We start from the raw sequence: 24,855 nt of genomic DNA, 5'->3' as shown, positions 1-24,855 counted from the left end.
CAGCGATGGGCTTATGTATCACTGTCACCACTTGCGGCTGACTGGAGCCTTGGGCACATGAATGCCTGTCACCCAGGACCCACTCTGGGGGTCCTGCCACTCCAGGTTTTGATACACTGACAGTGAAGAACAGAAGAAATGGGCAGAGTCCCTGGGCAGCTCCTTCTCCTGGGAAATGACCCAAGGGAGTGTCCAGAGCCCTTCCTCAGATCCCACCTGTGCAGGGACAGGGCCCCACCCATGCCATCCCCACTTAGTGACCACCTAAGCTTAAGATGCTAACCCCAGAGGTTACTCCAGGTGACTCAGCTTGGAGGGGCCCCACCCTCACATCCTGGAACCCGAGGGTCATCCTCAGCGTGCCCCACTGCTGCCTGGTGCCTGCAGGCAGGGGCTCACCTGGACAGCTCCTCCAGTTTGGACTTGGCGTAATCCAGGCTGTTGCGCTCCACGTGCTCATGGGGCGTGTGGGCCAGGAGCTCGTGCAGCGTCAGGATGTACCTGGGGATCTGCGGGCATCAGGGGAGAGGCAGGGAGATGGGAGGTAGCGGGGGATGGAGCAGAAGAGGGATGGGGCAGGGAGCAAGAGAGAGACCGAGTGGACAGACAGGGATGAAAAGCAAGAGAGGCAAACACAGTGCTCTCAGCGTGGGCGCTTCCACCACCCGACCACAGATGTGCTCTGACCCTGAGGAGCCTCGGTGGCCTGTCTGAGCTCTGCTCTGGCAGAAGGTAGGACCTGGGTGGTGGCTTGGGAGCCAGGAGTAAAGGGTCCCCATGGCTGTCTCAAGAGCTGCCCCTCACCTTCCCTCACTTCCCGAGGGGACAGGCCTATCAGTGGTCAGCTTGCTCTTGCTGTCAGGGTTGGGGGCTGAGGGCCGACCCTACTCCATCTTCCAGCCAGGACTGGGGTATGTGCCAAGGACTGTGTCCTCTCAGCTGCGGCCTTCGAGTGTGGCTCCCAATGCCCCCTGCTTCCCCCCAGCGTGCCCTTCTTGCTGGCAGATCTGGGGCAGCCACCTGGAACATGGGGTAGGTGAGGAAGGTCTCCAGGGTCCTCTCCTCGCAGTCCGGCTTGGCCTCGTAGTGCTTCAGCAGCTTGTCAAAGTCGCGGTTCTGCTTGCAGTGCGCCAGGATCTGCAGGCTGTACTGGTGGTTGCGCACGAACTCTTGGTAGATGTTGAGCATGGGCAGCAGGATGTCGAACAGGTCGGCTGGAAGGAGGGTGGGGTCAGAGGGTGACTGACGGCACCCTGGGAGAACCTATCCTGCAGCCACTCATGTGGCTATAGAAAGATCCCTGCCTTTGGGGGTGACAAATACCTCTGCCCTACTCAGAACCAGAGAGGTGGGCTCAGCCACTGGACCACATTAGAATCACAGATGTTTGGAGACAAGGCTGTCTATGTCACACCTGTGAGAGGGCATGTATAGGGCACGTTGTCAGGTGTGGCCTGTACCCCCTTCAGAATCCAGGTGCTCATTCCCCAGTGGCCAGGAGTGCTGGTGGCTGGGTTCCCTCTGGGAATTCCTTTCAACTGAAGGAAGCTGCCTTGCCCAGGTCCTACCCATCTCATATGGTCCCCTGCATGGCAGCCTGGTTCTTTGCTCCACCTATCCCATGTCCTCACTTACCCACCACTGTCATTGCTGAGGGTGCTTCCAAGAGCCCCCGTCTGAACCCTGCAGTCTTTGACAGAGTGAACCATCTGAAGTCACAGGGTCAATCAGAACTGGCCTGGAGCTGGGTCTCCTGACTTCCCCATTCCAAAGCCTTCCCACTCCATCCTCCCTTAGCCCCTCTGTCTGTCAGTCCTTGTCCTAGGACCTCCCAGGTTTACCTAGTGGTTCCCTTATGGCCCATTCTATCTTGGGTATAGACCTTGTCCTCCCAGACCCCCAAATTCCAACCAGTCTCCTTAAACCTGCCCTCCAACATTTGACAGGATGGGCTGGAGCCCTGTGGAATTTTCCCTTATGAACTAGGTTTCCCGCCGTAGGCTCTATGTGACAGCTCCTAGAGCAGGCGTCCCACTGCCTGGTAGAGTGTCTGCTGCAATGTGACTGCAGGAGAGGCAGACCCTGTCTTTCTGGAGACACTTCTTATTTGGAACCCAGAGAAAAGCAGGGCTGTTTGCTTTTGAGATACACAAAAAGAGTGCCCGTCCAGAGGCCTTTTAGCTGGGGCTTGGAGAGCTGTGTCTGATCCGTGTCAGTGGCCTGCACTCATATGAACCGTCCCCTCCTGGAACCGTCCCCTCCTGGAACCGGTTTCTTGTCTCCAGAGTGGAGATGCCTCCAACACTCATCTTTACCTACCCAACTGGGAAAATGCCAAAAGAAAAAAAAAAAAGATCATGCCTGGTGGGTCACGGGAGCAGGACCAGGTCCTGCCATCCCTCACTCTGGGTACCCGGGCAGTGCAGTCCTTCTCGGACCACAAGTAGACAACAGGGTTGAAGCCAGAACCTTTAACACATTTATACCTTTTCATTTCAGTGATTCTACTTTTGGAAACCTATCCCAAGAAAATGGCCTCTAACATGGAGAAAACTTCATAGGCAGAGACAATTATGTCTGAAAATAACAATTTGGAACAACTCTAAAAGCCAACAATGAGAGCCAGTTGCACAGGATAATGGTCACATGCAGGGAACACTGAGAATACTGTCAGTCCTTGTCCAGCGACACTTTCCTGAAGCATTAATATGGTCAATAAAATCTTTCAGCATGAGAAAGCACTTCTGTTAAAATGTTGAGCAAAAAAAAAAGATCAAAACAACTCTGCAAGAATCACACTCTATAATTCAGCATGTTTGCAATTATGTAAAATGGGGAAAAAAAACCCCTTAGGATCTATGTACAGAAGAAAAACACTGGAGTGTTTATAGTGGATATCTTTGAGAAGCAGAATTATGGGTGATATTTTTAAGCTTTTTCTACTTTTCTGGGTTTTCAAATGTTCTCAAATGGGCATATGCACATTATTTTTAAAAAGGGAAAAGTGGATTAAAAAAACTAAAAATATATTACTTCCTCTTAGAAATATGACTTGTGACAACTTGGCTGTCTTCTTCCACCACCGTCGAGGGTGTCTGGGTTTGTAGGGTGACACTCTGATGCTCTGGAAGGACAGAGCTGCCTCCGTCTTGGGGGGTGGCATCAGGAGAGGGATGGGCTGGGGCATCTTCGAGGGCTGGCTACTCACCCAGGACCAGCGTGGGCCAGCTGGAGATGCGGGCCTTCAGGCCTTGGTAGAAGATCTGATGCAGAAACATGATGGTTTCACTGAAAGAGAAAGCACAGCGTGAGCTCTGGCCAGGGACTTCCTGCTGCTCCCAGGCATGTGGCACTCTGCAGCGACACTTTCCTCAGGGGAGACTTTCTGTGAGAACTCCATCAGCTGGATGGACCAGACAGAATGTGAGGCCCAGCGCCAAACAAATACGGGGCCCCTTGTGAAAAAAGGACTAAGCACCTCAAGATGGGGACTGCAGAGTGTTCAGCCAAGCAGAGGGTCACCTGCCCGTGAAGAGGGTGGAGGTGGGGGTTGTTCTGGCCCATGGCCTCTGAGTCTTCTCGGATCCCACTCGTGGGGGTGCCCCCTGAGATACATGGAGGGAGCCAGGGATCTGTAGGTAGTGGCCCTGACGATGTGAAGATTCAGGGCGTGGGACCCACTCAGGGCTCAGATCTGTCAGCCACATGACCCCAGTGAGGGGCTTCCTGCCTCTGAAGTCCAGTCCTTCTGTGTAAAACAGGAGGGTGAAATGAAGAAGCTCCTGCAAACAATGGGTGACGTGAGTGCCACGGGTATCACAGGTGCCCAGCAAACGCTGCCCCCTTTTCGGACTTTTGGTAAGTCTGAAAAGCCAAAATACCCTGCTTGGGCACTCCACATGTGCCCTGGGAATGCGGTGTTCTTATTGGCAGCTAAGCCCTGGCAGGGAAGGCCCCTGAGCACTCACTCCGTGGGCATCAAGCTGGCCTTGGCCCCTCCCTGCCTCTTTCCATGCCCACTTCTCTCCAAGAAGCTGGTCCCAGAGAACAGCCTGAGCCCTCTTCTGCCCAGACAAGCTGTGAGCACAGAGAGAGCACCAGAAAGAAGCTACCTTGCCGTATCACCTCCCTCACTGCTGCCAGCTCTAGCTCCCAACACCTGGGGACCTGGGGGTTCCCCCAATGTGTCTGGGAACTTCACAGTGCACCCCATTTACGGATAGAAAAACTGAGGCTCAGAGAGGGAGAAGGAAAGCCCCTGAGAGTCACGGGCGGTCCTGGCCCTGCCGGCCTGTCTCCCTACCCCGGGAATGTTCTCATCTTTCTCTGCCACATTCTCCACGGCTGTGCTCTCTGTTCCCTCCCTCCTCTGTGCTTCCCCAGTGCTGGTGTTTTCCACTTTGGGAGGCAGTCCTTTGATGCTGTCCCCTCTCCCAGCAGTCTGTGCTCTGACAGCCACTGGAATCCCCAGGTCTCCCTGCCTCCGCACAAGAGCTGGCAGGGAGGGGCTGAGAGAGCGGAGAGGCCCTGAGCTGCAGCGGAGGTGGAGGAGGCTGTGCGCAGAGGGGCCCCTAGACGTCAGAGGCTCATGACCCCGGTGGGCTTGCAATGTCCAGTGCATCCCGCTATGTAGAGAGACAGGTGGGGAGAGGCAAGAGGGGGTGGGGAGGCTAGGGATAGAAGGAGCAAGAACACACACCTCCAGGCTGAAGGGCAAAGCTAGGAACTCCCTTGTGTTCCAGAGAACGTATAGAAGGAAAGGAAAACTTAAAGACTGAAACAAGACCCTTTTTTTTCCTAAGTAGAGAAGACTTTTCCAGTTCTTATTTCAAAGTGTGGATCTTATCATTACTGTGAGTTGTCATCTGTCAACTCCCTAAAGTTCCAAGTAAAAAGGGTCCCTCCAGGGATAGCAACACTTAGCAAGGCCAGTTTCCCTCTGGGGTGGGCCTCAAACTAGATTATGGAATGAATAAACTTGTACCAATTTTAAGAAAAAAATTTTGACCACCTGTGAAGATCCTTTAAGACCAAGACACTCAGCCAGGGGTTCAGGAGAGTGTGGAGGGGACAGAACCAAGAGCATCTAGGCTGAGTGGGTGGCAAGGCAGTCAAGGGACTTTCAGGAGTTCCTGACAGAGCCATACGTAGGATCCTGACATGTATCTAGATCTTTCTAGATAACCCTGAACACTGCTACAACAAGATTCAGGGAAGCCACTCCCAGGCAGTTGTGGCAAATAACTGTGGAGGACTCATCAGGGAGGAAATGAACTTTCTTAATTCCAACCCTGCTCAGGCTTGCACAGAGCAAATCAGGATCATCATGAGCTAGAACCACAAAAATACACAGGCATGCCCTGGAGATATGGCAAGTTGGGCTCCAGATGACTATAATAAAGCAAACAGGTCAATAAGGCGAGTCACGTGATCTTCTGTTTTCCCCAGAACAATATTGTTCTGTTGACACTATACTGCCATCTATCAAGGGTGCAACAGTATTGTCTTAAAGTGTACATACTCTAATTAAGTCCTTCATTGCTAACAGATGCTCATGATGATCTCAGCCTTCAGTGAGGGGTATTCTCTCTGCTGCTGGAGGGTCTTACCTGGCTGTGAATGGCTGCTGACCGATTAGGGTGGTGGTTGCTGAAGGCAGGGGTAGCTAAGGCAATTTCTTAAAACCAGACAATGGTGGAGTTTGCAGCATAGATAGACTCTTTTCATGAAAGATTTCTTTATAGCATGCGATGCTATTTGATGGCATTTTATCCAAAGAACTTCTTTCGAGATTAGAGTCAGTCTTCCCAATCCCTGCTGGTTGCTTTATCAACTAACCTTATGTTAAACATTCTAAATCCTTTGTCACCTCAACAATGTCCTCAGCATCTTCTCCAGGAGCAGAGTCTATCTCAAGGAACCACTTTCTTTGCTCATCCACAAGCAGTAAACCCCTGTCCTATCAACAGATCACAGCAACCCAGTCCCATCTTCAGGGTCCACCTCCAGGTCCAGTGCTCTTGCTATTTCCACCACATCTGCAGTTTCTTCCTCCACCGAAGTCTTGAACCCCTTGAAATCTTCCATGGGTGTAGGAATCAACTTCCTCTGAATTATTGATGTTGATACTTGGATCTCTTCCCATGAATCATGAGCGTTCCTATTGGCATCTAGAATGGTGAATGCTTTCCTGAAGTTTTTCCATTTACTTTGTGTTTCCATCATTTTTTGTGTCATTGTGATCAAAATTCCTGACAAGAACAACTTAGAGGAGGAAGTTTATTTGGAGCTCATGGTTTCAGAGGTCTCAGTCCGGAGATGGCTGACTCCACTGCTCTGGGCTCAAGGTGAGGTAGCACATCATGGGGGAAGGGCCCAGAGAAGGAGAGCTGCTTAGCTCATGGCAGGGTCAGGAAGCAGAGACGGAGAAGGGGCACAGGAAAAATGATCCTTCCAGGGCCCACCCCCAGTGACCCAACTCCTCCAGCCATGCCCCACCTGCCTACTCTACCACCCAGTCCATTCAGACTAGGATGGACTGATCAGGTCTCAGCTTTCACAAGCTAATCATTTCACCTCTGAATATTCTTTTTTTTTTTAAAGAGAATTTTTTAATATTTATTTTTTAGTTTTCAGCGGACACAACATCTTTGTTTGTATGTGGTGCTGAGGATCGAACCCAGGCCGCACACATGCCAGGCGAGCGCGCTACCGCTTGAGCCACATCCCCAGCCCTCACCTCTGAATATTCTTGCATTAACAGGAGCCTTTAGTGGACACCTCATACTCAAACCATAACACTTTTCCCAGAGGAATCACTACTAATGTCAGTATGCATTTCTTAAATAAAACAATTTGAAAGTCAAAACAACTCCATGATCCATGGGCTGCAGACTGGATGTTGGGTTTGCAGGCATGAAAACAACATTGGTCACATTGTACATGTCCATCAATGCTCTCAGGTGATGGGGTACATTGTCAATTGTGATATATATATATATATAAAACTTTTATGTGGTGCTGCAGAATGAACTCAGGGCCTCATGTGTGTGAGGCAAGCGCTCTACCACTGAGCCACAATCCCAGTCCAACGGCATAATATTTTGAAAGGAATCTTTTTTTTTTTTTTCCTTCTGAGCAGTAGGTATCGACAGCAGACTTGAAATATGCTGTAAATCATGTTGTAAGCGGATGGGCTGTCACCCAGACTTCGTCCATTTGTTGACAACAGATAGAATAGATTTAGTATAATTTTCAAAGCATTAAATGAGCATTGGATTCAACTTGAAGTCCCCAGTGGCATTAGCTCCTACCAAGTCAGCCTTGTCTTTTGAAGCTCTGAAGTTCAGGCATTGACTTCTCCTCTCTAGCTATGAAAGTCCTAGATGGCATCTTTTTTTCAGTAGAAAGCTGTTTCATCTGCATTGAAGCTGTTTTGTGTAGCCACTTTCACAGCTATTTAAAGTCGGCTGGATAACTTGCTGCGGCTCCCACATCAGCACTTAGCTTCACCTTATTATGGAGAGGGCTTCTTTCCCCCTAAACCTCACGGACCAATCTGTCCCAGCTCTACACATTGGTTCTGCAGCTTCCTCACTTCTACCCATCTTCATAGAATTAATGGCAGTAATTGGGGTCTTGCTCTGGATTAGCTGCTGGCTGGTTTGGTCTTCTATCGAGAATGCTCAAACTCTCTCTGTATCAGCAATAGGGCTGTTTGCCTTCTCATCATTCACATGTTCACTGGAGTAGCACTTTCAATTTCCTTCAAGAACTTTCCCCTTGCTTTCACAACTTAGCTCACTGCTGGGTGCAAGAGGCTTGGCTTTCAGACTACGTCAACTTTCAACAGGCCTTCCTCACAGAGCTTAAGCATATCTTGTTTTTGATTGAAAATTGTGACATCTGTGTCTCTTCCTTTCACTTGAACATTAGCGGCCACTGTAGGGTATTGTTATATCTCAAGGATTAGGGAGGCCTGGGGAGAGGGAGAGGGGCAAAGCAAGAGCCATTGATGGAATAGTCAACACACTCAACATTTATCAGTGAAGTCCACAAACTACCCAAACAGTAATATCCATGACCGCTGATCACAGCTCAACATAATAGACAAAATAATCATAAAGCCTGAAATATTGCAAGAGTTACCAAACATGACACAGAGACACAAAGTTAGCATATGCTGTTGGAACAATGGCTCCCACAGTCTTGCTTAACACGAGGTTGCTACAAACTTTCCATTTGTGAAAAATGGGACATCTAGAAAGTGCACCAAAGCACAGGGAAATGAGGTGCGCCTGTACAGATGAGGGCTCCATCTTCAAAGTGCAAATATGGTCCATCATATTTGATAACAGGGAGAGAATGTCACCTGCAATAATTATTTAAAAAAATTTATATTTTGGGGGGCTGGGGATGTGGCTCAAGCGGTAGCACGCTCGCCTGGCATGTGTGCGGCCCAGGTTAGATCCTCAGCACCACATACAAAGATGTTGTGTCCACCGAAAACTAAAAAATAAATATTAAAAAATCTCTCTCTCTCTCTTTTAAAAAATTATATTTTTAGTTGTAGATGGACATAATATCTTTATTTATTTATTTTATGTTTTTATTTTTATCTGAGGATCGATCCCAATGCCTCATGCATGAGGGGCAACTGCTCTACCACTAAGCCACAACCCCAGCCCCCACCTGTAATCTTACTTTCAGAGATTACCATGGTTACAATCATCTTGACTAGACTTGCTTTTAAATAATCATTGTTAGTGGGTTGCTTGAACATTTTTATTATGTATTGACAATTTGTATTTCTTCTTTTGGGAATTGCCTGGTTAAACTCATTTCTATTTTCTCTTATTAATTTTAAGTAACTTTCCCTGTTAAGCATCTAGTCGACATACATGTTGGAGACATTTGTGCTGGGCCATTTGCCTGCTGGTTTTGTTTGGTGGTGATGTGCTGGGTTTTCAACTTGCTTGTGGAGTGTGCTGTTTTCTTTCTGTCTCTGCCTCAGGCATTGGTACACACATCTATCCCTGTCTTATTTTATTGTTTCTTTTTTTGAATTTTATTTTGTGGTTCTGGGGATTGAGCCCAGGGCCTCATGCATACTAGACAAGTGCTCTACCACTGAGCCATACCCAGATCTTATCTAAATTTTATATGTAACTAGCCAACTAGCACTTTGGTGTGTGATGAGAATAGGGATCTAAGTACAATCTTCTATTAACATTAAACAGGGATGAGAGGTGGGAGGGAAAGGGAGAGTGAAGGGAAATTGCATGGAAATGGAAGGAGACCCTCAGGGTAATACAAAATTACATACAAGAGGAAGTGAGGGGAAAGGGAAAATAATACAAGGGGGAGAAATGAATGATAGTAGAGCGGGTAGAGAGAGAAGACGGGAGGGGAGGGGAGGGGGGATAGCAGAGGATAGGAAAGGCAGCAGAATACAACAGACACTAGTATGGCAATATGTAAATCAATGGATGTGTAACTGATGTGATTCTGCAATCTGTATACAGGGTAAAAATGGGAGTTCATAACCCACTTGAATCAAAGTGTGAAATATGATATATCAAGAACTATGTAATGTTTTGAACAACCAACAATAAAAATTAAAAAAAAATAAGTACAATCTTCTCCTTAGTTTGGTGAGCCAATGGCCCAATTTGAATACATCACCTGTTTCCTAAATTCTAATCCACTCTGGAATCTGTACTTTTGTTTTACTTTAATGATCTACTGTCTACTCTGGTATTAGTCTCAGGCTGTTTCCATCACTTTATATCGTAAATCTTAATATCTTTTAATCACAGGTAGGAAACATTATTATTTCCTTGTGTGCATTATTCCTTCAAATTAACTTTGAAAACCTGTTGCCAGCCTGTGTTTTCATTGGAATGATATTAAATTTGCAAAAGACTTTGGATGAAAATGGCATCTTTGGTCATGGACATACTAGGGTTCGGGTACATTTCTCTCCTTCCTGATGTCCTGGTTCGTGCCCTCATTGCTCAGGTCCTGGGTTTATTCTTGGATAGTTTCTGTTCTTGTTTCAGAATTGAATGCAATCCTTTTCTCATATTATATTTCCTAAGTATTCCTTGTAGGTGAAGGGAAAAGCTATTTTGATTTTTTTTCTTTTAACAACCTGGACTCATTGCAATTTTCTTGTTGATTCTGACCTCTGATCTACCCCATAGATCTGCTCCTCCTTCACGGGCTTCTCATTTTACTGAATGGCAGCGCCATCCCACCTGCCTCTCAGGCAGAGCCCCTCCTCCTCCTTCACCCCTACATGTAGGCCATCAAACTGCTGATGCTGTTCTCTGCTCTCGATTACCCCTGCCACCCCTGTCGTCTCTACCTGGACTGTTGTTGGTGGACCCCTAACTGCTGTGCTTCCAGTCTTGCCCTGGTCCACCACATTTGATTCTCCACACAAGCAGATTCATCTCTTAAAAAATCTAAATCAATCACGTGGAGTGGCCTTTAGTTGGTCTTCAAAGCTCCGCAGCAACCGCCTCAGTTGGTCTATGGGCTGCTCTCTCTTCCCCTCCCTCCTACCATTCTGACCTTATTTCTGGTTCTGGAATTTGTCAAGCATTTTTCTGCCTGAGGCTATTCCCTTTACTTGTTCTCCCAACTGTTTTTTGGCAAAGCTCCTTTATACGGGTGGGGGGGGGGCAGAGAAAAAAAGGTAAGGGGAAAGATTGTGCACATGCAAATGTGCTTTTTTTAAAAAATCAAATTTTGGTAAAAAGTTTTTTTTCATTTTCCGTATCAGTTTAAGTAGAAATGATTGATTCTTTTAAAATGCTAAGCAAGTGGGACCCTAAGGGGAACATAGCATGCAGTTTCCCACTTTCCCACATGTATGCAACCCTCTGAAGGTGGAACTCCTCCTACATCTTGCAGAACCAGTGTTTCATTCATTCACTTAACACATAGTTGTCAAGATCTCCTATGGCAGACCTTTGGTGGGACACTGGTCTCCCTGCATTTGAACCCCAGTAACTGTCCCCACCAAGTTGTTGGGCACACATTCTAGAGGCCCTTGTTTGTGTCATGTGGGCCAAATCTGGCACATACCTGTTTTTGTACGACCTGAGAACTTAGAATAATTTTTACATTTTTAAATGGTTGAATAAAGTCAAAATAATATTTGGCAATATGTGAAAATGACACGAAATTCACATATTAGTGTGCATAAATTTTTTTTTGTTTATGCCAGAGCCATTTGTTTATGGATTATCTATGACTTCTTAGTTACTCTAGGGGCTCTATGGCCCCCAAAGTTTACAATATTTGTCACCTGGCCCTCTGTTGACCTCTGGTGTTTACGAATGATGCCCCCTGAATTGTGTAGTTGGTACAGCTGTATTCTAGGACCCTGTCCCCACCCAGTGAGTTCATCGTCTAGTGGACAATCCAAACACACACAAAAAAATCATTATTTAGGTGTGACATAGGCTACAAAAAGGACTGCAGAGGGACTCTTGGAAGTGTGCAATCAGGGGACCAGTTGATGGCAAGGGGTGTGAGGGGTGGTCAGGGACATGACATCCAAGGAAACAAAGAGATGAGAAGGAGATTGCCCTGGGAAGGACGGTAGGGTTGAAAGAGTATCCTGGGGTGCAGGGGGTGGTGGCCTGCCTAATGACACAGTTGGGACCCTCTCACCTCATTCCTTCCCTGAGGGAATGGAAGGAAGCCTGACTACTCAAGGCCAGTCCAAGGTGGGGCAGTGACTGAACAGGACAGAAGCAGGTCTCTTACCCTGCCCCTCCTCTGCCTGTTGCATTCTGCCATTTACTCATGGTGGCTTTAAGTGCCTTCCCCTCTCTACTCCCCAGTCCATGCAGACAGGAGGAATTGACTGGGGCATGGTCCTCCCGGGAGCCTCATCATTTCCCAATCCAGGCTCCAGGTAGCCCCTATCAATCAATCACAGCAGCATCAAGACACAGACCCCATCCCCAGTAACTGGGTGGGTGTCTCTCATTCCAGGGCATCGCCTGTGGTTCCCAGCACTGGATACCAGGCCTGTCTTCTATGACAGTGAAATAACCCAAGTCTATAAATAAGCTCCTTGTCTTAGCTATACAAAGCCCACTGCAGGTGTGGCTTTCCAAGGTCTCTCCCTTTTAGGAGAACACAATTGACCCCTTCCCCGGTTCTGCCAATCTAGAGAGAGGCCTCTGTCTTCCTCAGGACCACTGTTAATGAGCTCCAATAAATTAAACCACCAAATTATCATCAGGTTTCTAATGTGGCTGTCCATTTCCACCTGGAAGCAAGCCTAGGGGAGAGGTATGTGCAGAAATACTTTCCACTAAGTGGGCTGGTGGCCTGTGCTCCTGGCATGGGATACCCAGATGCCTGTGCTGTGGCCTGAGGCAGGGAGGCCAGGGTGGTTCCTGCCCTGGATCCTGCCCCATAGCATTTACAGTAGGAGGGAATGCTGGGCTCACATACAGGGAAAAATCTAGAATAGAGAGAACATGCAGAGTCCTGCCCCATGATGATCACACTCCTTAGAAGAATGGAGATCATGGAGAGGATTCTGGCCCATGATTTAACAAGACGCATGGTGCAGGAGGATTATGGTCCTTTACACAAAACAATTCAAGCTTAAAATCTCAGCTTCCCCATTCCCTGCCCACTGTGCTGTGTGCCCGTGAGAACCTCCCTTTACCTCTCTGAGCCCTGGTTCCAGCCTTCTGGGGAGTCTCTGAGGATTGAAGGCACACAGGCAGGCTGAATGTGGACAAGGAGCACAGCATGAAGTGAGTCTCACAGAGCACCACCCGAGGGTGGAAAGTACCCCCTACAACACTCAGGCCTGTACCATGCTGGTGGGGCTGTGCTAAGCGAATGAAGAAAATTCCAGTTGTTCTTTATGCTCATGAGATGCATGGAGGTTAAGACAGGGAGGACTGTGCTGTCCCTGACTGGCCATATACTGAGGGGATCATGTGGCAAGCACCTTCTAGCTCTTTCACCCCATCCCTGATCCCTAGGGAAGGAAAATTCTCTGGCTCATTCCTGTTTGAGAATGGGGTGGGGGGCATTTGGAGGGAAGAAGCCACTTGTATCAGACTTGCACACATTGAGAGGACCATTGACTCTTTCTGCCTAACACATAGTAGGCCCTTCATGTCCCAGAGTTCCACATCTGTAGACTCAACCACATGTGGATCGAAAATCCTGGAAAAAACCCTGCAGCTATATAGAGATGTTTTTCTTATCACTATTCCCTAAACAATACAGTATAACAATTAATTATACAGAATTTATGGGTATTGGGTATTAGGTATCATGCCATCTAGAGATGATTTAAAGTATACAGTGGGATGTGTATAGGTGGAATTCAAATACTGTGCCTCTTTCTATAAGGGGATTGAGAGTCTTCAGGTTTTCATATCTGTGGGGATCCTGGAGCTGTGGTAGGTAGAACGGGAACTTCAGCAGTTTAAGAACTGACAGGCTGTGGTTTTGCACATGGACACACAGCAGCTCTGCTTACTGACATTTAACCCTAGAGACTTGCAGTGGCTAACAGGTACCTCTAACAGATAACCACAGTAGCAAAAGGAGGAAACAAAGCAACAGGGACAGAACAATCCCCCTTTAGGCTTGGTGGGTGAGCTGAGTCCCTAGGTCATTGACAAGCTTGTGCCCATATGCACCCTCCAACAGAATTGTACCAGTTCCCATGCCTTGATAGATCCCAAACTTGCTTATGTGAAAAAGTAAAAGCCCAGCTGAGCTTGGGACTCAGACTTTGGGAATTATCCCTCTGGGCTGTGGCACCATTAATAAAGTGTTGCTTCTAGAGCTCAGTGTCCTGACCCTCATTTCCCGCTACAGAACCAAGCCCCTGAAAATGGAGAGAGAGGACTGTAGAAAGACAATAAATAAATGACCTTAGCTAATTTTCAGTGTTGAACCAGGTTTGCATTCCTGAGATGAATCCATTTGGTCAGGCTTTTATTTCCCTTTTTATACACTGCTGGATTCACGTTGATAAGATTTTGCTTCTACACTCATGAGAGAGATTGGGCTGCAGTTTTCTTTTCTCATCATGCCTTTGTCTGGTTTTCATGTGAGGGTAATACTGGCTTTATAAAATGAACTGGGAATGCTCTTTCCACATTAGCTTTGAATTTGATTTCTTGCAGGTGTGTTATTATGAGCACTTGGGATATGCTGAACTTGATGCTAAGTGTTTTACACCAACTCTCTCATTCGTCTTTCTGATATCTGTAAGTGGCAGGTCGTGTTCCTGGCCCAGCCATTTCTGATGACCTCTGGGGTCCATATTTTGGAGGTTGTGGGAACTGATCTGACCGCTGCTACTGTGACTGGAGTCAATGAGATTACAAAGTGACAACAGCACACCTAGGATGCCTCTCAGAAAAGGTTAAAATAGACCTGGCAGAGCATTAGCAGAGGAGCAGGAGTGGCCTCTCTGTGCAGAGATTCTCCACAGACAAGAACTCTGTTCTTTTTGCCCCTAAAATTCAAGCCAGGCCTGGGGGTGTTGCTGTTAGAGAAGAGCTTTGTATGCTGAGCAGGAGAACAGCACCCCGGCTGAACAGAGGGGCTCTCTGGAAGACGGAGTTTTGTAAGGAGCTTCTCAGTTGTGGAAGACACAACTGATTCCTGTTCTAGGTGGCACGGGAACTGCCCCAGAGGCCTTGAGGAGAGTCACATCCATAGTGTCACTGATTCAGAGCTGGAGATCTTAGGGGGCATTGCATCAAATAACCTTTTTACTGCTTCTGGAAAAGGCTGCCTTTCTAGATTCTTCCTGTGATGGAGCTTGCTTCTGTCTGGTACTTTTTCCTATGGTGCTCTGAGCCTTCAGCTACCCAGCACCCCACAAGACACCAGGGCAGTGCACTCAGTGCCTCTGGCTGGCAGGACAGGAGGGGGCCTGGGTCTCCCTCCATGGCCATTAACCTCCTCATCAGCCTCCACTCTTCCCCTATAATCACCTTCCACAAGGCGGAGAGGCTGAACACCTTGCCACAGACACGACCATGACATTCTCTGCCTCTGGTCCTTTGAATGTGCTGTTTCTCTTCACTTGTGAAGTTCTTCCCTCTTCCATGTCCTTCATGATCAAGCTCAGACACCATTTTCCTTAGGGAGCCTCCTTTAGGGTTCTTATTCCATTTCATAAAAAAAAAAAACAAACATCTGCTCAGCTGTCCGTCCCTAATGGTAGGGGCCATGTGGCTCATCTCATCTCCACATCTATGGGCCCAGCACACAGCCAGGTGCTGTGGGTCACTTGCCTTGTTTGCTAAAAGGATGGAGTGTTCTTGCCCTTGGTGGGGCCACTGGTCATCAGCCCTTTCCTTCCATCCTGAATCACTGCTGGACCTCCATCTTGTGAACCAGTTTAAAATGACCACAGGAGGGGGGACAACAGGCCCTGGTAAGTCCCACTGCTCTGCTAAAGGATTAGCGAGTTCTATCTAGTTTTGTTTCCTTTTGAGGTCACTGTTGAAAATACAAGCTTCTTGAGAAAGAAAACACCCCCTTTCTTCCTCCCATTCATTCTCAAAGGCATCCAAGCAGATCCTTTCAGTTCTTCATGATAAAGATGCAAAATCCTGTTGTGATTTTTTTTCAAACAATTTTTGAACAAGTTCTTTGAACTGGCATGAACACTCTTAACCCCAAATTTCAGGTTAAAAGGCTTCTATAAATATCAAGTAATGCCATAAAACAATTGTGGAAAGATAAAGAGAAGCAAAAGGATACCCTGAGCTCTTAGTGATGATGATGATCGACAGTTGTCAAGTTTGCAGACATGGCTCAATGTGCCAGAGAGGTACAGACTGTGTGGAGCTCCACCAGTGTTTCCTGAGGTGTTCTTCACCACAGGTCCTGGCTGGCCCTTGGACACCTGTGCTTACCTCAAGCCTGGGTTTCAGTGTGGTCCGGGCCCAGCAGCATCAGCTGTACCTGCAAACTTGTTGGGAATGCACTCTCCTGGGCTCCACCCAGACCTAGAGAAGGGCTCACATTTGAGAACCTGTGAACCCAGCTGAGCTGTCCAGGATTTATCAGGAGGAACACATTCAGCCAAATTCTAGGTCAAAGACTCAATGTCTGGGCATGGTGGCACACACTTATAATCTAGTGGCTCTGAGGCAGGAGGATCATAAGTTTGAGGTCAGCCTTAGCAACTTTGTGAGATCCTATCTCAAGTAAAAAATAAAATAAGGACTGGGGTTATAGCTCAGAGGTAAAGCACCCTCAGGTCCCATCCCCAGTACCAAAATCAAAACAAAACAAAATAAACAGAAAAACAAAAGAGAAAAACAAAAACAAAAACACAATGGGATTTTCTTGAGGTAGTATGTTACCTGATTTCAGTACAATATAATATTCATTTTCTTTAGTAAATGCACAAAAGCATTTATTTCATGTTTAAAAACTGTCAACATGTACATTAAAAAGCAACCTCATCAGGCCCCTCATGACTCAGTTTCTAGAAGGTCTCATGAGGCCAAAAGCTGTTCCCCCTCCTGCCTGTTTCTCTCTCTTTCTGTACCCTATTCTGATACTGCCGCAGTCTGGCTGGGCACCAATAACCGAGCTGCCACAGAGCCTTGTAGGTTCAAACAGCAACTACTTTATTTCAACTCTCACCTGCACGCTGGCTTTTTGCCGCCAACGCCACCCACGCAGCCCTTCCAGAAACCCCCACACCGGAAATCCCTCCTCCGGCACTTCCCCAACCAATGGGAACTCTCCGGGAATCCCCGGGAGAACTCCAAAGTAGCGGGCTACAGAGGCAGCAAGAGCCGCCCCATTGCCCGACAGTAAAGGTCAAATATACAATACAATCAATCCAGCATCACAGCAATAGCTTAACTCAAATCATCATCTCAATGGTCCGCTGGCGTCACCTTTCAAACATTCCCTCTGGCAAATGCCAGGCATCATTCTGACCGGCTGTGGCTCTCAACATGATACCTCATTCATGTCCCTGCTCCACCTCAATGACTGGGTGGTGAAGGGATTAATGCCGATTTCATAGAGTGGGGTGGTCTCCCAGGAGTTGATTAGCTCCCACCAGAGTGGGTTGTCATAAGAGAGTGAGCCTGGCCTCTCCCTGTCTCTTGCTTCCTGTCACTATGTGACACCGCTCTTTTACACATGCACTTTCTAGGTGGGATCATCACCACGAAGTCCTCACCAGAAACCAGTGTTGTTACTGAGCTGTTAGTCTTCCAAAACCATGAGTGAAACCAAACTACATTTTTTAAAAAAAATAAGTATTCTGCCTCAGGTATTTTTTATAGGAACACAAACTGGAGTAAGCCAATAATTCTTGAACATTGAATCCAAGGCTTCTTAACAATGGCACAATTTTGGGTGGAGTGATTCTTAATTGTGGGGTCCCATCTTGTGCATTAATAGGATGTTTAGGAGCACTCTTTGGCCATTACTCATTAGATGCCAGTAGAAAACTTCCCCAATTTGTGACAATTAAAAATACCTCTCCTGGGCTGGGGTTGTGGCTTATCGGTAGAGCACTTGCCTAGCATGTGCAAGATGCTGGGTTTGATCCTCAGCATCACATAAAAATAAATAAATAAAATAAAGATATTTTAAAAAAAAAACTCTTCTGAGTGTCTCCTGGGGAGCAAACTGCCCCAGTCGATAGCCACTAGTTTAGACATATACTATACAAGGTCCTTCTCCATTTGAACTCCTGTCCCAGGCCCCCAAATTGTTGGGGCTATTTTCTTCCAGCCACAAGACCTTGGGCCACTTCCTTCCTCTCTGGGCCTTGGTTTTCTCATCTGCCTTTGGTGGGAACTGGAGGGCTATTGGTGAGGGCTTGTGTCAAGTTTGGCTTAGCACCTGGGACCAATGCTTGTTGGTCTCCTTTTTCTCTTTTTGGCCCACCCTGGGGGTGCTCACCTGTTCAGGAAGATGCTGCTGACGTCGTCATGGGTGATGGGGGGCTTCTTAGAGCTCGCGGCCATGCGCAGAGGACGCAGGAAGTTGTTCACGAGGATGTGCAGCTGCTGCACGTACTCAGCCTCGGCCTCCAGCATGCTGAACACCACCTGGTTCCTCTTGCGCATGCTGTCGGCATGGGGCGACCGGATGTAGTCCTGGATGATGGTCTTCCACTTCCGCCGGCACAGCCAGCCCCGCAGGAAGCTCTGCACCTGGGTGTGGAGACCAGTGGGGAGGGGCTCCTGCTAGACAATCTTGATCATTCTTGTCCTTCCAGGTCCTGAGCACTTCAAGGGCAATGACCAAGGTCATTGTCATCCCCTTTGCTGGGGGTAGGGGGACAAGGGCTCAGACATGGGCCAGGCCTGCCTTTGCTTCCTGCATGACGCTGAGCATGGTGAACAGTCCCCAGGAGCCAATTTTCCTATCTGTAAAGTGGAGCTGAAGAGATGATGGCTGGACTAATGTGGACCATAGACTGGGCCAGCATCTCTGGAGATTTGGTCACAAATGCAGATTCTTGGGTCCTGCCTCAAACCTTTGCATTTTAACAAGATTCTTGGGTTGCTTTAGAGAAACTGATGAAGGAGGAAAAATGTGGCCCGGAGTCTCCATATGGGAGGTGGCTTGAGGACAGAAGGTTGCCAGGCTGTGCCTGGACCTTATCTTGTATAATGACTCACCTGAAAGTCTGGAGGTTTCAATTGGAGCATGTCTGGAGACAAGGTGATTATCAATGGAACAGAATATGGCAAATTAGTTACTCTGGTGCTTGGGCCTCAGCAGTGGCTTTTAAGCCCTGGCGCCTGCCTGGAGGTTCTTCTAACTCAGGAGGGAGATGAGCACAGACACTGGACTCAGTGGCTTTGAAGTCAAGCTGTGTGGAGTGGCCTCGTGTTGGCAGGAGCTTAAAAACCTTGACTCATTTACACACACCCACACCCATGCAAACAGTTGTTTAAGGTATACAGGCTTCCAACCCAGGGGGCACCTAGCTCCCTGCCATTTCCGTGGAAATTCATGGAAGTTCATGATCCACAGAGGGAGGGACACAGGGCAGCTGGAGCAAGGGCACTAGGCATTCTCTTCTGAAAGGACACTGGCCATGAATTACAGGCCAGTTGGGCGGGTGCAGAACTGCCGACTAGGGCTGTGGAGACCAGCCTGACTCAGCCAGCAGCTACCTCTGAAGATGGGAAGGACTGAGGGGCAGAGGGAGGGGCTAGGGGCTGGAGGCTCCAGAGGGTGAACACAGCACGGGGAGGTGGGTCTCAGCTGGTGCTTAACAAATGCCCCGATCAGAAAGGCTGCTCAAAGGGAAGGGGTGGTCTGAGACATTCCAGGGGCCACAGCAGAGAAGGCCAGCTAGCTGTCCTTGCCTGGGGTGGGGGGATGTTCCCAGACCTGGGCAGCAAGTCCCAGTGCCTTCGTGCCTGGCAGGTCCTGCAGATAGACGCATGTGCCCAGCTGGCAGGGATGTGTTGGGGCAGCTCTTCCTACCTGTCGCCATATAGGAGAGGCAGTCTAGGACTGCTAGACCTCCTGTATTTTCAGGAGGCAGTATATCCTAGTCCTGGTGACTGGGGGTGTGGGCTCTGGGGCTGGTGGCCAGGGTTTGAACGTTGTTCTGGAAAGACTTTGCTGTGTCAAGTTGAGCAAGTTACTTCGCTCTCTGTGTCTCAGACGTTCCAAGAATGAAATGAAGATAATAATAAAATCTAGGAGGTTTTTAATGAGGATCCACTTAATCTGCACCAAGCTCCTAAAATAGTATGTAACACATAGAAAGTGGCTAATGAACATTGGCTATTTTTATTTCTCTATTTTTTTGGTACCGGGATTGAACTCAGGGGCACTCGACCACTGAGTCACATCCCAGTGTATTTTCTTTAGAGATAGGGTCTCACTGAGTTGCTTAGAGCCTTTCTGTTGCTGAGGATGGCTTTGAACTCATGATCCTTCTGCCTCAGCCTCCCAAGCTGCTGGAATTACAGGCGTGTACCATTGCACCTGGACTGCTATTTTTGAGAAAACAGAAATTCAGATTTTTGTGTGAGGTATTTAGCTTTTAAAGCACTAGCTGAACTTGGCTTGTGGGACGTCTATTGCAATTTCTGGTCTAGGTGGCATTGGGTCCTTTTGCACTCTCAAAAACAGACATCTCTGGTCTCATTTGTTCTCTTAGGGTGAGTCAGGCTCCCCTACCCTGAGTCTGTAGAGCTCAAACACAAGCCATGCTCCTTTCCTGTGCCAGTCTGTCACCACCCTGGCCACTGGTCGATCCCTGGTATCTCCCAATTTGTCTACCCCTGTGAGCACTAACAGAGTCAAAGCAGTGGGGTCCACTGTGGGTCCTATAAAAAGCCAGGCTCCCTGCTGAGTCTGTAGGGCAGTTGAGAGAGGTGGTGTATGGGTGATAGTAGGGAGCATGCAAGAGAATGACTATGGAGAGGTGACCTGGGGAGACTCAGCAAGGCTGCCTTGCAGTTGGAGGAAAGCTCTTAGTTGGGACTCTCAAGGCCTTGATTCTGGTCATGGCTCCACCTACTCCTTCCTCTAGTGGAAACTCAGTTTTCTTATCTGTAAAATGGAGCTGAACTACCCTACCTCCCAGGGGTAACTGGAAGAAAAGGCTTGACAAGCTGTCATTTGTGGGTCAGGAGCTGTTGGTTCTGTCTTTGGAGCTGAGGTGAGAAGGTGTGTGGTATGCCCTGGGGACATGTAGGACATGGCCAACTCCAGGCTGGCTCTCTACAGACCTTCTTGATTTTCTTGATGTCGCTGTCTTCATCATTGTGGGTGACAGTCTGGGTGGACTGGATGCGCTCATTGTCCTTGAGCAGGGATGCGATCTGCAACAGAAACACAGGTCAGCTAGTAGCAGTGAGGGGCACTGACAGGTGGGCAGCGGGCACATGGTGGCAATTGAGCACCTGCCTCTTCTTTTCCAAGAGCAGTGATATGGTGGCTTGGGTCCTCTGCCCTGTGCATCCGGGTCATGGAACCTGACATGCCCTAAGCATCTGGAAGACAGTGAGTGCTGCACCAGGGACCAGACCACCATGGTTTGGGGTCATCTGCTCCCATGGCTGCAGACTTTGGCCTAAATCCATTGATTCTCCTCCCGACTTCCCAAACCATCAGTTCATTTATTGCTAAATTTAATTTGTGGCAAAGAACGTGCAACACAAAATTGATCATTTTAATGAAGTGCACAGCTTAGTGGCATTCAGTACATTTGTAATGTGTGACCATCGCTGCCATCCATCTCCACAACTCTTTTGTCTTTCCAGACAGAAATTCTGTACCATTTACAAAGCAGCTCCTTATTCTCCTCTCACCTAGACCCTGGCAACCACCGTCCTCCTTTCTCTGAGTGGATCTTAGCAGGGACCTCATATATATGGAATCATGTAGTATTTGTCCTTTTTGTGTGGCATATTTCACTTAGGTTAATGATCTCAAGCTTCAACCGCCCTGTAGCCTGTGTGAGAATTTCTTCTTTTTTGAGGTTGAATAATAAATAAGGACAGTACAGATGGTATTTTATTTATCTCTCATCTGTCCATGGACATTTGAACAGTCCCTTTATTTTTCCAAGCAAAAACCACACCTGGGTATAAATCAGATCATAGCAGGTGGCTTTGGGGATGGCCTGGCTGGCTCAGCTTTCCCCTCCCTGGGTGGCCCCGAAGCACTTCTCAGAACTAAAGTTCTCTTTGGTGCACAATCTGTACTCTGCTGGGCACCTTGAGCCAGGGGCTGCTGGGACTACCCCTTAAGATAGCTGTCTGGGTGGGGCTCATTCCAGCCACCTCAGTTCTGCAGGTCCTGTGTCAGGTGCTCCCACAGCACACTGGCCCTTCCTATCAGGATGCTGAAATTGCCTAGGTCCTTTTCCACCTCTGGCTGTGAGCTCTGTGTGTGGGGAGGGGGCTGGATCTGCTTCATTCATTAATGCACTCTGGGTGCCTAGCAAGGGGCCAGGCACGCATCATGTAGTCACTGGCTACATAACAACACGAATTTAGAAAAAAAATCTGAGCAACAGCAGCCACCAAACCCCAGACCAAGGGAAAACCCGGCAGGAACTGAGCCCCACGTGTCTAAAGATAGCAGCTCGGGGGATTCTGCAAACAATCATTGCCAAGCCGGCGGCAGCGCTGCTCCCTCTTCAGAACACGTGGCTGTGTCCCCTCAAGGCCACTCGATAAACCACAGAATGAATGGGCTCTCACAATCCAGCGAATGCCACACTTTGAAAGCAAAATGGAACAGTTGCCCGCTCTCCACTCCCTGGTTGCTAAAATTACCCCAGCCCAGGCTTGGAGAGTGGCTGAAAATATCTGACTGAGAAATGTGGAGCGTGGAGGTGGGCTTTCTGTTCTTTCTCTCTCCTCGCCTGCTCTCCCCCACCTCGCCCTTTTTCTGATCCTTTGAGAACATTTGTACGTTGAAATAAAAACTGATTCTTGAATCTGTCTTCTAAAGGGCTGAGGAACACACACACACACACACACACACACGAGCTCTGGGAGAGCTCAGAGAGGTGGCACACCTGGGCCTGAGGTTCTCACCTCCAGGCTGGTCTGCTTTCTTTGCCAGTTTTGGGATTTGCACATAGCAACTGTTTTCTCTTTAGGACGCCACACACTCTTTAGGTGTGTGCATGCATGGTGGGGGATGGGCAGGTAGTCTGTATTTAAAACGGATGCTGCTTTTCTTCTTCTTCTTCTTTTTTTTAATTGGTTTTTCTTGAGGGAGACAATTGCCGGGATCTACTCAGTGGGGACCAGGGCAAAAAAATAGATGCAATCAGGTCGAACACTATGTTACCTGCTCCAGTGACACTGGCAGCTTTCGGGTCTTTATTTAAGGATCAGGCTGGATGGGTGAAGTTCCAGAAAGTGAGAAGCCCGGGGACCCTGCAAAAGTCTTGGGCTATAACCCACCCCTGTCAGGAGCCGGTATGGGGATGGCAGTGGCAGCTGCAGGCCACTCCTGGAGGCAGCCTTTCTCTAACTCTGGGAGGCCCTTCTGGAAATAGATTTACTCTGGACCCTCCCATGGTTTGTTGGGTTGACTTCCAAGCCCTTGATGATGCTTGTCAATGATGGTCATGGGGGACTGGACCTTTGGCTCTCTGCCGGTCTCTGGCTGCCTGGCTTCTCACTTAGCTCAGTGCCTGGTGTCTCCACCAGCCCCTGCCCACCCACCAGCTGGCCCCTGCAGACTGTCTTTCTTTGCCCATCAGGCAAACCCTGGCTTGTCACCCACCATTAGGCACTGTGCATTGGCCCGTGCCCCACCCCGTCCCCCTCCCTGGAGGTGCATTCTTTAAACCACAATGAGTTCAGTCAGCATGTACTTGATGGTGGAATGACCAGATTTGTTTCATTTTGTTAGTGACCCAGGTTTTACTAAAGACTGATGCATTTCCTGCTTTTCAAACAGCTGCCACACAACTCAGCTCTCCCTCCTTCCTTCTTGCTGGACCCTGGTCCCTTCCAAGCCCAAGAGGATCCCATCTCTACTCTGTGCCAACCTCATCAGCACACCCTGATGCTCTCTGTGTTGGGCGCTGTTGCTGCGCCCTGGGGTGACAAAGAGCTGGATGTGGATAAGTCAGATCTCTTCCTTGGAGGTGTTCCCAGCTCTAAGAAGGGGGTCAGACATCCATAGAGGTAACTTCTTCTCTTTTTCTGGGGAGTACTGGGGATTTAACCCAGTGGTTCTTTGCCATCAAGCTATATCCCCAGTCCTTTTATTTTTTATTTTGAGATAGGGTCTCTCTAAGTTGCTCTGAGCCTTGCTAAGTTGCTGGCTTTGAACCTTCCATCCTCCTGCCTCAGCCTCCTGAGTCACTGGGATTACAGGTGTACAGCACTACACCCAGCCACAGGGGTAATTTATAATCCAACAAGGTAGGGCCAGAACTGCTGTGAGAGGGCCTCTCCCTGGAAGTGGCCAGGGCTTTCCAGAAGAGCTTTTGAAGGACAGTTAATTCCAAAAGGTAGTCTATGGGAGGGAGGGAATTTGGAGAGAGGAAATGCTGTATCCAGGGGCACAGGGTGTGATAGGGTCGTGTGCCAGGATAGCAGATGTGAAAGCAGGGTGGGCAGGACGGGAGATGGGAAGCAGGACCCAAACACTGGAGGGTTGGCATTGCTGAGGAAGGTGCTGGCTGGGGAGGGGTCATGGCCCCTCTCCCCTATTTCCCCAGAGTGGTTTTCTCCTTCACCTATTATACATATTGATGTTCCATGTTAAATTTTGTTTGATTCCGAGGTTGTTTTTATTTCCAACCTTAAAGATAAGATCTCTGTAGTTCCTTCCAGAATTGACCTTCTAGGAGTCTGAGTACTTACATGACGATAAAATATTATGACTATCTGTAAACTTCTATCCTGTCTTTAGTGCCTTTCTTAGCGCTCCAAATTTACTTCCATCATAAATAGGAGAAAACAGCTATTCAAAACGAAACAGTGCCAAACTGGGCATTCCAGGGGAGGAGGGATTCTCAGAGGTACCTGTCTCCTTTGTTTTAGATGATTTCTTTCTGGGCTTGGTGGAAAAAGTGAAGGTTTATAAGGTTCACATGGAAGAGAAGAGTCTGAGACAAAGCTGGATTATTTTACTTGATCAAGTGACAGGTGTGTGGGCACCATCTCCTGCTACCTACAGAGGGAGTAGCTGGGGAAGGCACCACAGGATTGGAGTGAGAATAGACAGGCTGACTTCATGAATGAGTGACCTGTGCATTTGCCCCATGTCTAGTTTATACTTTTGCTATTATTGTCTTGAGATTCACCAGCGCCTCACATTTTCATTTTGTTCTGGGTCCTCCATTTATATATC

At 48.2% G+C, this 24,855-nt stretch overlaps 1 protein-coding gene across 1 annotated transcript in view; it reads right to left on the bottom strand.

The window, feature by feature from the left end:
• The window catches only part of Rasgrf1 (Ras protein specific guanine nucleotide releasing factor 1), a 108,168-nt gene that overhangs the window by 51,428 nt on the left and 31,885 nt on the right, over positions 1 to 24,855 (bottom strand). The window contains exons 4-8 of the mRNA XM_046428113.2: positions 20,757 to 20,849; positions 17,956 to 18,209; positions 3,209 to 3,288; positions 1,021 to 1,214; positions 400 to 509 (exon numbers count right to left, since the gene is read on the bottom strand). Of these exons, the coding sequence (XP_046284069.2) occupies positions 400 to 509; positions 1,021 to 1,214; positions 3,209 to 3,288; positions 17,956 to 18,209; positions 20,757 to 20,849 (731 nt within the window). The remainder of the gene's footprint in view (positions 1 to 399; positions 510 to 1,020; positions 1,215 to 3,208; positions 3,289 to 17,955; positions 18,210 to 20,756; positions 20,850 to 24,855) is intronic.

The sequence above is a fragment of the Marmota monax genome, unplaced genomic scaffold (genome assembly GCF_021218885.2).
Source record: "Marmota monax isolate L192 unplaced genomic scaffold, Marmota_monax_Labrador192_F-V1.1 WCK01_AAM20220418_F8-fsc00111, whole genome shotgun sequence".
Classification (NCBI taxonomy): domain Eukaryota; kingdom Metazoa; phylum Chordata; class Mammalia; order Rodentia; family Sciuridae; genus Marmota; species Marmota monax.
This window is presented reverse-complemented; position numbering and strand designations above follow the sequence as displayed.